This window comes from Cornus florida, unplaced genomic scaffold, assembly GCF_030987335.1.
Source record: "Cornus florida cultivar Cherokee Brave unplaced genomic scaffold, ASM3098733v1 CherokeeBrave_3.0.0_Hap2_Chr08, whole genome shotgun sequence".
NCBI classification, from domain to species: domain Eukaryota; kingdom Viridiplantae; phylum Streptophyta; class Magnoliopsida; order Cornales; family Cornaceae; genus Cornus; species Cornus florida.
The window spans coordinates 40,176,443-40,188,666 of NW_026775578.1; the positions used below are offsets into that span (position 1 = coordinate 40,176,443).

The window sequence follows — 12,224 nt, forward strand, 5'->3', positions numbered from 1 at the left end:
TTCTGTTCTTCAATTTTTGTTTCCTTTCCATTCTTACTCTCTTCCCCTTCGGCTCACTGTTGCTCATGCATGTGGAGTTTAGAACAATGTATACTATTTTATGGTAATATGTATTCTTGAAGAAGATGGACCTTGATACCTTAAACATGGAAACAACAGGGGAGTTGAAAATTTGGTTTTCTTGATTTTTTGTTTTGTGTTTTTTATTTTTATTTTTTTGTTTTAATTCATTTGTTTTTGCCTAAAGCTGTATGTTATATAAAATGTATATTTCCATTCTAGGTTATACGAGCATTAATTTTTGTGGTTTATTTTTAGAAGACCATTCAAAGTGGAATCATGAATGATTTTTTAAGTTATGTTTGGATTTTGGAAGGATCAAATCAACGCCTTGAATGGGAATAGAATAGAGAGAAATTTAGTTAAAAAATGATATTTAGCAAATGAGTTATGCTACATTGCTCCATATATGGCTTCCGAGTAAGTGTTGGTGTTTGGATATGAATAAAGCTAATTTTAGTTAGATTTATATATTATTTTTTTTTTAGACTTGAACCCTCATTGTTTACTTTGAGAGGAAGAGAAATATGCCACTAAGCCACGAGAATTTGGTATATAGTTAAAATTTGGAAGAGTGATGGTTGGGGTCTACCCGAAATATAGGAAAATATCAAGAAAAATAATATTAGATAAAAAAAGGTAAAAATTACATTTTCTAGTGAGATTAACACGAATCCACGATAACCACGACCATGATTAATAATGGCCGTGTTTGAGAAGTGAATTAAATCATTTAAATACTGCATCATGTTAGTGCTGATTAACTTATTCATGTTAAAATTAAGGCTTCATTTATTTTTTCAATTTTATTTTTTATTTTTTATTTTGATGCTTAACTGCATAAAAAATTAGAATTAGTGGGCCAATCTAAATCATTAAATTTTTATATATTAACACATAATCATTTTCCATAAAAAAAAAAAGGGTTTTACGTTAATTTATTACCTAAATGTACATTGTAATTTTGGAAAAAATAAAAGTATATAATGCTATATCTACCTAGCAAACAAGTCAGTTAATCTAATGGTCAATGAGCATAATAAATGCAAAAATCGCCATACATTTGTCCTAAGAGACCAAACGACGACGTTACTTAATTGATGGTATTTTATCGTCTGGTCTCTGTCTCTCTCTCCATCTGATTAAGCTACCCTCTTCCTCTAGCGAAGTCCGCGATGAACACTACAGGCACGTCGGGTGGAGGAGGCGGACGATCATGGCCGTCGACGACGTCGGTGTCGGCGTCAGGAAAGAGGATACAGAAAGAGATGGCCGAACTCAACACGGACCCACCTCCTGACTGCTCTGCTGGTCCCAAAGGCGACAATCTCTATCACTGGGTCGCCACCCTCATCGGTCCTCCAGGTAATCTCTCTAAATATATATATATATATATATGCATGTTTGTATGTCTGGACTCTGTATGTTTGGTGATGTGGTTGTTGATGAAATGGTTCTTGTTTTTTGTGCTAAATCTTTGTTTTTGCTGTGTGAAATTTGAACTCTTAATACAACTTGAATGATGGGTTCTATTATTTCTGCACTGGAGCTTGAAACGAAATTGACCAAAATGTGAAAATGTGTTTGAGATTTTGTGGGTTGTTGGGATTATTGTGAAGAATATGATTTTATTTATTTATTTATCTATTTTTCCTCTAAAGTTTTGGATAGGTAAGACTCATTGTTATTATTATACTTGTTCTTTTCTAATTTTGTTGAAGGTAAAACTCCCTCTTGCATAGCTGTCTAAGACTTGTGATTCTCGGACATATTGTGACTATGTTAATTAAAGAATCATTATATGTTAATGATTGATCATGGAAGTATGAGCATTAAAAACATATGATAGTAGGAATTATGGGAGATAATTAGAGAGTAGTAGGAATTATGGGAGATAATTAGAGAGGTGGATGGTACACCGCAGAAACATGTGCAAAAGTAATATTGTACCATTTTTATGAGTAATTGATTGAAAACTCATTACATTTGTTGACTTTTTCATTGGAAACTTAAGACCTCAAACCATTTTTTTTCATCATATTCTTTTTATATATATATTTTTATATATAAATATGTTTTGATAAAATGGGTTTCACGGGTGTCATTGAAATTCTAGATTCCTTTAACTTATGATATTACTTAACTAAATCTAATGAATTTAAAATATGTACATGGGTAAGACTCACATCGTCTTTAACTTAGGATATTACTTAACTAAATCTAATCAATTTAAAATATGTACATGGGTAAGACTCACATCGTGCCTACTTAACTTTACCCAAAACTTAATGACCATAAATGAGAGTCTACATTTATATAGGTATTCTCCCTCTGATGGACGGTCATTGTAGAACACGATTCTAAATTATGTTAGATATTTACTAACTCTGCAAAACTCTGTACTCTTTTAGAATCTTGTGCAATATACCAATTTCTACAAATCCTTCAATATTCTAAAATTCTTCAAGATTGTAGAAGCCAACTCTCCAGACATGACAAGCATACTATCTCTTAAAAAATTGGCATAGCGCCACGCAGGCGCAACCTTCCTTCAAATTAGTGGGGTGTGACACCAACTCACTTCACTCACCACTCCAAAAGCTCCTAAGGGACACAATTTCCATCCGCTTAAATATAAAATATTTTATGGTCATATTTGACAGGCATGGAATTGGAGCTTTGGAATTGGAATTGGAATTGGAGAAAAGCAACTAAGGAAATTGAACCAATTTTTTTTTTCAATTCCACCAATTCCAATTCCAAGGCTCCAATTCCATGCCACCAAACACAGCCTATCGGTATTTATGCTCCACATATTCTAAAATTTTAATCCTCACAATTACACTTGCAATAAACTTCTTTTGAATCTACATGCTTAAGAAAAGTTTATCGACAATCTTAGGAAGAAGCTACAATCATCCCTATTTTGGAGTTTTAGCCTTTTGACTTTCTATATTCTCCAACATTGGGAAAGAAGAAAGGATGGAAAATTATACTTGTCAATAAATGAGGAATGTGGCATTTTGATTTAATTGTATTTATAAGAAATAACGTTAACGGGAGAATAAGTTTTGGAAGACATTGCTTTCTTGTCTCTATTTAAACTATCAGTAAATTTTCGGCAACCAAACTAGAAAAAACAACAAATAGCAGAATGAAAGAAGCAAAACCTATATGTACCATCAAGTTTATGTGGAGCTCTTTCTATCCATTGAAACTTCATAGGAGTCTGAAAAATCCACTATTAAGGAATAAAAGAAAAAGAAAAAGATAGATTTATACAAGAGATTTTCGCAAGCCAAGCTTGATATTTGAAGACAAGGAATCAATAAATACTAGATTACTTTTAGCATGGTATTCTACCCAATTTGTTCAAACTTACAGAAGTGTAAAGAATGTTTCAAACATGCTGGAGAAAATGTGCTATACTGGAAGAAATGGAGAAACAACAAAATATGCCCTTGTTTATTCCTCCAATACTCTAAATTGATTGAAGACTATTTTCTTGTACTCCTGAGGGAATCTTTTAGAACACCTCTTATGCATATACAAGGCCCTAGCTCACTACCCCTTGTAACTTCATGTGGTAATTGTTCAAAGTTGCAGCAGTGGTCACTTTCTTAAGTGGAATTGAGACATGATAGACATCTCATTCGCAGTTTATTGAATTTGTGTTGAAGATACACAAGAGCGCACTACTTATGAGGCTCAAAGTATCTGTAATAATAATAAAAAATATAGATCTATAAAATAAATAAAATACGCCATCCGAGACATATAAAATTGTTTGAAAGTTTGCTTTTAGAGCTACTGAACATTTGCATATTTACATATTTACATATAATAACTTAGATTCACAATGAAAATGAAATACTATAAGAGTCTTGCATCTAAATTGCATTATTAAAAATCAGCCTTCAAATCTCTGATTTTTTTGATACCCAGATCTTGATAGGGGAGTGTAAGTGGTTTTTGATATTTTTGTGCTTTTGATAGAGAAGAGGTAAGTTGCATGGGGCCAAAAGAAGTGATTTGCTTACAGATCCAACATTCTATCATTCTTGTGTTGTCTCGCAATACATGGACAATGCAGAGGAATCAACTGAGATGCTTACAAGTTGTATGTATGTCGCAAGCTTGTTTTAAGTTCCAACAATTAAGTAATGGACCAGCACCTTTGATCCTGAGTTGACTCTCAGAAAACTTGAACACAGCTGTAACTTATCCTATGTTTGGGAGCACCGAATTAGCGGCTTGAATTTGGAATTGGAGGAAATTTAGTTAAAATTTTGAAGTAGATTTGTTCCAATTCTAAATTCAAGGTTCCGATTCAACGCTCCCAAACGCAACATTAGTGTATTCCTTGTAAGTATCCAGCCTACATGGGGCAAGGGCCACTAATGAAACTATGAAACATTAAATACTTTCATTATGGAAAAGATTGTTGAAATAAAGGCATCAATTGAGAAATGAGATAATACGATTGAAGTGCATGCTGCTTCTGCATTTAAAAAACTTATTGATGATATATAAAACAACCAACCGCCCTCACTTCATATTGATGCATTTGCCCTGCAGCCTTAGTTTTGTTCCCTATATGGATGGTTATAGTGAAGTAGTCTTGCACGTGTCTTCCTAAGTTAGGTTCTGTAAGAATACTGTGTATTCCTTCCACTGGCGTTTGCTTTGAAACCAAATTTCATGGTATTGTATAGCACACATAGGACCCATCACTAGCTCTTTGTTATTTCTTCTTCCCATAATCTTTCTACTGTTGTATTTGCTTGGTCTTGAATGGATTTTTTAAAAATGAGTATAATTAAACTTTCAGTTTCAAACAGCATTTTGGCATATAATATTTACTTCAATTACAGATGAAATATGATTATAAATAAATACCTTAATTTGAATTGCATGCTAATGGTAGTTTTTATGGTCTGCGCATTTTTCTTATTGCAGGGACACCATATCAAGGTGGCATATTTTTTCTTGACATAACATTCCCAAGTGATTATCCATTCAAACCTCCAAAGGTATGCTCTAGAACATTTGAAGCATTGAAAATCAGTGACCAACATTGTTTCTTTTTCATCTTTGAACACAAGTACAGCACATTTAGAGGGTGTGGAATTGTGTATTATTAGGGTGTTTGAGCCATATTCATGTATATACATCACCCAACAATTTGTTTTAGATAATAACTTTAAAAAATTCGTTAGTCATTCTTAAATTACGTCATAAAAATTTCCTCAGAAGTCAATTAGCTATATTCCTGAGTCCCTTTTCAGGTTTATGAAGTCCTTCTGTTAAGGAATTTTCTAACATTATTCAAAACCCATACGGCCGGTTACTTCAGTTTAGCTGCGAAATGAGAAGGCAGGTTCAATTAGTCCGATGCACTTTAAGAGTTGTCTCTTTGGGCAAATAATGCTATAGGTTATGTTTGTTTACAGACTTCCTGTCCTCCCTTCCTAGCAATCTGCAATGCAGGAACCACTTTGAATTGGGTGATGGACCCGGTCGTTAATTAGAAAGTGTTAATTGTTTTTCAGATTAGCGTTTAGCTAATATTTTCTGGAAATATCTATATGGTTCCTTATTTTCTGAACCATTGGATAGCTTGTCAGCTGAATTTAACTTTGAAAGTTTAGTCAAGGATCTACATTTTTGAGATCCAGACATTAGGGAGAAGTTGTAATTGCTGTACTAAAAGGATGTTATTAGCTATGTCGGCTATAAATGTCTAATGGATTGATTTTATTTGGAGACTCTCTCTCTGGAGGATTGGTGAGTTTGATCCTGTCCCTTTCTTTAATTTATCTTACCTATGTCTGTGGCATAATTGTTAGCTTAATGTTTAGTCGTAAAAGTGTCCTCATTCGTATATCTGCTTGCAACATTTCTTAGATTGAATCGTGATGCATAATCTGGAAGAATTAAATTCTTATTGGCCTATGGTACATGGAATTGGTAGGACTTTATGTAGCCAAAAGGGTTTGGATCATGCTCTGATTCACTGACAGGCATATTCTCTCATGTACTGCATGCAACTTTGTGTCAACAGCAGTACCTCTCCCTAGATTTGAACGCTGCACTTGTCCTCAATACTCTATTGAGATGGGGTTGGGCCCAACTTGCTATTGCCCTATTGTATTGCTGATGATATGGATTGTTCTTTTTATCAGTCACTGTATGGTCCTTTTTCATTTTTAATTTTAGGTTAAGGGCTGCAGGTGGTATTCAAGACTCGAATCTACCACTGTAATGTAGATTCTACTGGAAACGTTAGTTTGGACATCTTGAAAGACGGTTGGAGTCCGGCTTTAACAATCTCAAAGGTGCTACTTGCTATCAGATCAATTTTCACCAACCTCGACCCTAGTAAGTTCTTCAAGTCTCTTTTGTTTGTGGATTTGTTCTAGTTTGTTGTTCCTCTCTCTTTTGGGCGGCTGGGGAGCTACGGGAAGGGGAGATGTGATTTGTTGTTGGGTGTTGCATTATTTCAGAGAAGATATTCTTGATGAATATGTGCTGTTCTATTTACTTGGAAATGTTTTCTACAAATTCACGGCGCAGAACAAGATAAAATTTGATTCGTTAGGCCTGAAAATCTGAAGTGATCAAAATTGGTTTAATTTGATTGTGTGACAATTTAAACACCGCCAACTACTTATTCTTGCAGATAATCCACTTGTTCCTGGCATTGCTCACTTGTACTTGGCAGACAAAGCTAAATTTGATGAATTGGCTGCCGAGTGGACACTGCGATTTGCAAGGTAAACTTGATATAATAACGCTTTCAACCGCAACCATTCCAGCTCGTGGTTCAATTTGTTTGCCTTGGTTTTTGCCTGTGAGCAAATTAGAACTATTTAGTCTAGAAGGAAATCCCATTGCTTGCAAGGTGCCCTGGTACAATAGATGGTTCTGTTGTATATGGTTACCAAGCTCATGACTCAGAATTGTTGTTTCCCTAAAACTATCAGGTTTCTTGTGTAATAACCAATTTTTTTTTTTTTTTATTTAAAAAAAAACCGTGCCACGACAACTCAACAATTTGGCTTTTTTATTTTTATTATATATATATATATATATATATATATATATATATATATATATATATATTTTTTTTTTTTTTTATAAAAATATATGTATATATATATTTATTATATATTAGGTTGTTTGTTTTGGGTGTGTGTAATCCTGTTAATGCATTGGAGAGTCCATTAATCTGATGATAATGATCTGAAAATGACTGAATTGTGGTGATCCAATTTGATTGGAAATGGCTTTATATACAAAAATTGTATTACATTTTTTTGACATGTTAAAATTATGTAATATATATATACACCCAACAGTAACGGAGCCAGGATTTCAAGTGAGGGAGGCACACTGCCAAAAAAACAATACGGAGTACATATATATATATATATATATAAAATTCAAAAAGACAAAGAAGAAGAAAATTGTTAAAATATAAAAGGAAAGAAAAATGAAAGAACTTTAATAGGAAATAGTTAAAAAGTTTCAATTGAGGAAGAGAAATTTGATTTTTTCTATAAAGAAATTTAAGGAATGTGAAAAGTAAAAGAGAAAATAAAGAAAAAATACGAATATAATTTTAGGAATTACAAATTTGAGGGGGCATTTTATAAATTTTTTCATATATATGGAATTTTTTTTTAAAAATTATCACATATATTATAGGTTGCTGGTCAACTCAGGGGGGCACATGCCCCCCCTAGGCTTCCATTGGCTCCGTCCCTGACACCCAATCCATTGTATCTAACGCCCTTTGCTATAAAATTGATACTATGGATTGGAAATGCATCTATTTTTAAAATAATCTTAAAGTAAAAATAGATGCATAGCAATAAGTTTAAAATTAAATGCTAGTTAGTGACCAATATTCAGAGCTTGAAACAACTCATGCATGGCGGGAAGAACCAGTAACTCAAAATGATCTAATCATAGAAGAGGCAGTGATTCTGTGAAAAACGGAAGCAGGCATTCTGCTGTGCAACTCATGAAAAACAAAGCTGTTATAGTCAGCGACGGAGCCGGGATGTAAGGTGGTGGTGGTTGGGGTTGCAAAAGTAATATTTTATGGGTATATTATTAAAAATGAACAAATTATAAGGGTATATTACTAAACAAATATTTTGGCATTTTGGTGGTCTTAGTTGTAGAAAACTGCCTACCATTCCCCAACATTCGTTATTAATGGAACCTCTCTCTACCTAAAATGTACACGGTCCTAACATTGGTTGTGTATGGTGGATCTGTTTCCAAATTTATCAGCAAAAAAAAATTGATGAAGATGGTGATGGCTCACTGCCCCCTCTATCTAATAGCCTCTATCTAATAGTATACGAGGAATGTTAAGGAATATTAGGGACAGTCGCGCATTAGTGTCTGTGTTCCACAGTCATCGTGTGATTGGTTAAAACCATTTAGACCTTTATTTATTTATTTATTTTTTGGCTTCCTTTTTTGTATTCTGAGTCTTTCATTTCTCTCAAGTCTTAAGTATTTTTTACTTGCAAAAATCTCACACTCATAACATTCCTATGTAGACTTGGACCATCAAACTCACACGTTCCATATGAAGATTTGAATAGTTAACCTTTCTATTTGAAAGGTGAGAAAACACCCTTGGTTGGGACGGACCCAAGCTGTACCTGGGGCAATTGGCCCCCTAAAAGTTTTTTTTTCTACCATTATGTCTCCTATTTTTATCATTTTGACATATATACTTATGAAATACTACATTTGCTCCCTTTGAAATTATTAAAAAAATTCAAAATCATTCCCCCTTACATGAGTTTCTGGTCCGCCTTGGCTCACTCTTAAATAGACCACCAATTTTGTAAAATACTCCATATGACAACTAGTGTCATTTTGAAAGCGCGGTTATATTTTAAAATAGTTGTAATTCTATTTTAAAAATAGGGTACCCTCACTTTCACATTGACAATTGTTGTGATTCTATTTTAAAAATAGAAATAGGGTACGTACAAAAAAAGCGGAAAAAATAATAATAATAATTAGTGCAACATGTATGATTGATTGATTAGTTTAACCAATAACAAAATCACTATAGAGGGACAGTCTCACATCCAAATGAGGGCTTTACAATTTGGTACCCCCAAGATAACGAAAAACTATCTCGGACTTAATTTAAACTTTAATCTACAATCAATTGTATTGAAATTCAAAGCCAAATTTCATGACTATAGCTCGATTTCACTAGTTTAACAGTTGGATTTAATTTTAATTTTTATAAAATGATTATAGTTTTAAATATTTTAAAATTGAGATAACTTTGAACTGTGTGCACCGGTTTGTGATGGTGGGGTTGGTAAAAGATAAGGGGGACATCTCAATAAATAAAGATACTTTATATACTTGATCAAAATTGAGATTGACACACATGAATGTATAAATTTGTAGTTGTTGAGTCACTCATTGAATATATTCATGTCTGATCTTGAACGAATAAATTTTCTCTAAGTTTTGTCAAAAATAAAAAATAAAAATTGCACAAAACCTTTTTAAACTATAAATATTTGCAAGTTACTTCCCCTCATCATATTTATTGATATTATAATGGTATCATTCTACTCATAAAAAATATTTAGTGATATTATAGTGGTCAAAACGGGTGCTCATCTTGGGGATTAATCTTGTGCCACTAAATTAGCCTTGCTTGTGGGTGTTCGTACTCCCACCTTTACTGACATCTTCTAATGTTTTGGGTTTTTATTAACCTAGCTGGATGTTAGTCTTGTATTTGAAGGCTAATGTTTTTGGTGTTGGTGTGGTTGATGTGTTTATCGGTGGGATTGTTGTTCTTGCCTTTGTTGATGACGGGGTTTGTTTGCCAGGTTAAATAAAATAAAATAAAATAAAATCATAGAATATATAAATATATATATGTTCAACTCTCACATGACTTCTCAGTTTTCTATACAGTATCACCGACTTCAAATGTTAAAAATTAGTACAAGACACCTATTCTAAAAGAGATATCTTAACCAATATATATATATATATATATATATATAGAGAGAGAGAGAGAGAGAGAGAGAGAGAGTTCTTTATCAGTTAAAAAAAAAAAAAAAAAACCTTTCAATAATTGGAGGGTACAATTTTGGGGAAGGAAGACAGCTCCCGATGAGATCAATTCACACAATATTATGTGTAAGGACAATACTAACCTATTTAGGGTTAAGTATTCACAAGTGAGTTGGTAAGTTTTTTCGCACCATATTTTTTAAGTCAGGAGTGTGGTTTGAAAGCGAGACCTAAGAACTTACTTTTCCGAATCTTTACCAACGCCGCTGTGCTCCTTGGTATTTACGAATGAGTAAGTACTCTTTACTGTGTTCTAATCTTATACTTAGTTATTAACTAAAAAAATGAATAAATTACACCGACCTCCCTTGAGGTTTCATCAACGTACACATGCCTTTTCTCTTATTTGCTAAATTACACAGACCTCCCCTAAAGTTTGTATCTTTGTAACACTGGTTCCCAAGTTTGTATCTTTGTAACACTGGTTCCCTTCCGTTAAGGGTCGTTAATGGTCAACTCAATCAACAATGATGTAAGTATTTTTTTTAATCAAAACTTCCAATAGTATCATTTTCATTATCTCCTTGACCATTAAAAAAATATCAATACCTACTAACTTTTATATTACAGAATAGGTAAACCGATTCAAATGTGGGGTACGCACGTAAAAAAAAAAAAAAAAAAAAAAAAAAAAAAAAAAAAACAGTCAAATGACAACCTGCAAGTTTTCCCTCTTTTCCCAATTTTCTCTCTCCTTTCTTAACTTCACCGTAACAAGTGTAATCTCTAATTTTTTTCTCTCCTCTTGTCTTCTCTCACCCCTTTCAACTCTAAACCAATCTCTATTAAATCTAAAACTAAATTAGTTGTACACAACTCTCAATCTATGCCCTATTTTATTTTTTTTGCCAATCCAATAATATCCAATCAATTGTTTCAATTGTATCATATATCCAGTGAGTTTGCAAAAAAAAATTGGACGTTGCGGATTTGATGAAAATCAACAAGGAATACTTGCCAATGGCAAAAAATCTTAACCAGGGTAAGATAATGAGAAATAAAAAATAAAAAATAAAATTGTTTGACTCACATCCTCACCCACCCACCCACCTCCACATACCACAGTGATCAATGTCCAGTAGCAGCGGTGATGTGTTCCTCTATATGTAAGATATACACACACACATTATAATAGAAAATTTGCATATGGAAAACAATTTATTTTTCTTAATTGATGAAGTTAATCATCTAATATTCTAATTCTAAAGAAAAAATATTGTATGGACAAGCTAGAGTTGGGGTCATTGTGGTTTTGGATTTCAAATATAATAAGAGAAATTAAGCATATTCTATTAATCAAAAGTTGTTAAATCCAATTCCTTCTAAATCTGTAGGGGGAACCAAAAAAGAAAAAAAAAAAAGATTTAAAGAAAAAGAGGTTTAATTTGTGGCATTTTGAGGTTACAATTTTTCCCATTGTTGGATGAGCAAGACGGTAGTTAATACTTGTGATGGTTTTGGTTTTGGCTACCAAAATCCTTAAAGCATCCCCTAACAGGTACGAAGAGATGGTGGTGAAAAGAGAAGAAGTCAAGAGTAATATATTTTTTATTTTTTCTTCGACTTGAAAAGTAATAATAAATATATGGACAATTTGGTCTTTGAAATTTTGAAGTAAAATAAAATATATATAATAAGGACATAAATGTAATTACACAATAATAATTAACATCATTTAATCTAAATTTTTGACAGGAAAGGTCTATATAATTTGACAAACAAAAAGAAATGTCTTTGTATGTTGACGAAATTTTAAGAGAGCTTAGTGTAATTTACTCAAAAAATTTATCAGCAAAAAAAAAAATGAGAACCACGTCAACTCCGATTTAATTTTTTATTTATTATTTTCCTAATTTTATAATTAGAGGTCACATCGGTGGGCTCAAATGAGTAATGCCCACAAAAATTTTATTTTTTGCTAACCCCATATTAAATGAAATACCATTAGATGAAAATGAAATGCACGTTGCTGGTTGTCCACCATGTGATTCAACTACCCCCAAATGCCAATGCCTTGTCAATGT

General features: G+C 32.7%; 1 protein-coding gene across 1 annotated transcript; it reads left to right on the forward strand.

The window, feature by feature from the left end:
- Positions 1 to 1,157: 1,157 nt before the first annotated feature.
- On the forward strand, positions 1,158 to 7,079 carry LOC132271435 (constitutive photomorphogenesis protein 10). The gene is made up of 4 exons (XM_059772812.1): positions 1,158 to 1,425; positions 5,020 to 5,093; positions 6,294 to 6,441; positions 6,743 to 7,079. The coding sequence occupies exons 1-4, from the start codon at positions 1,236 to 1,238 to the stop codon at positions 6,838 to 6,840; spliced, it is 510 nt and encodes a 169-aa protein (XP_059628795.1). The 5' UTR covers positions 1,158 to 1,235; the 3' UTR covers positions 6,841 to 7,079.
- The last annotated feature ends 5,145 nt before the right edge of the window (positions 7,080 to 12,224 follow it).

Coding starts and splice junctions, on each gene's coding strand:
- LOC132271435 (XM_059772812.1), top strand. CDS start 1,236: ATGAACACTACAGGCACGTCGGGTGGAGGAGGCGGACGATCATGGCCG. Junction 1,426..5,019: donor CACCCTCATCGGTCCTCCAG/GTAATCTCTCTA, acceptor TTCTTATTGCAG/GGACACCATATCAAGGTGGC. Junction 5,094..6,293: donor ATCCATTCAAACCTCCAAAG/GTATGCTCTAGA, acceptor TAAGGGCTGCAG/GTGGTATTCAAGACTCGAAT.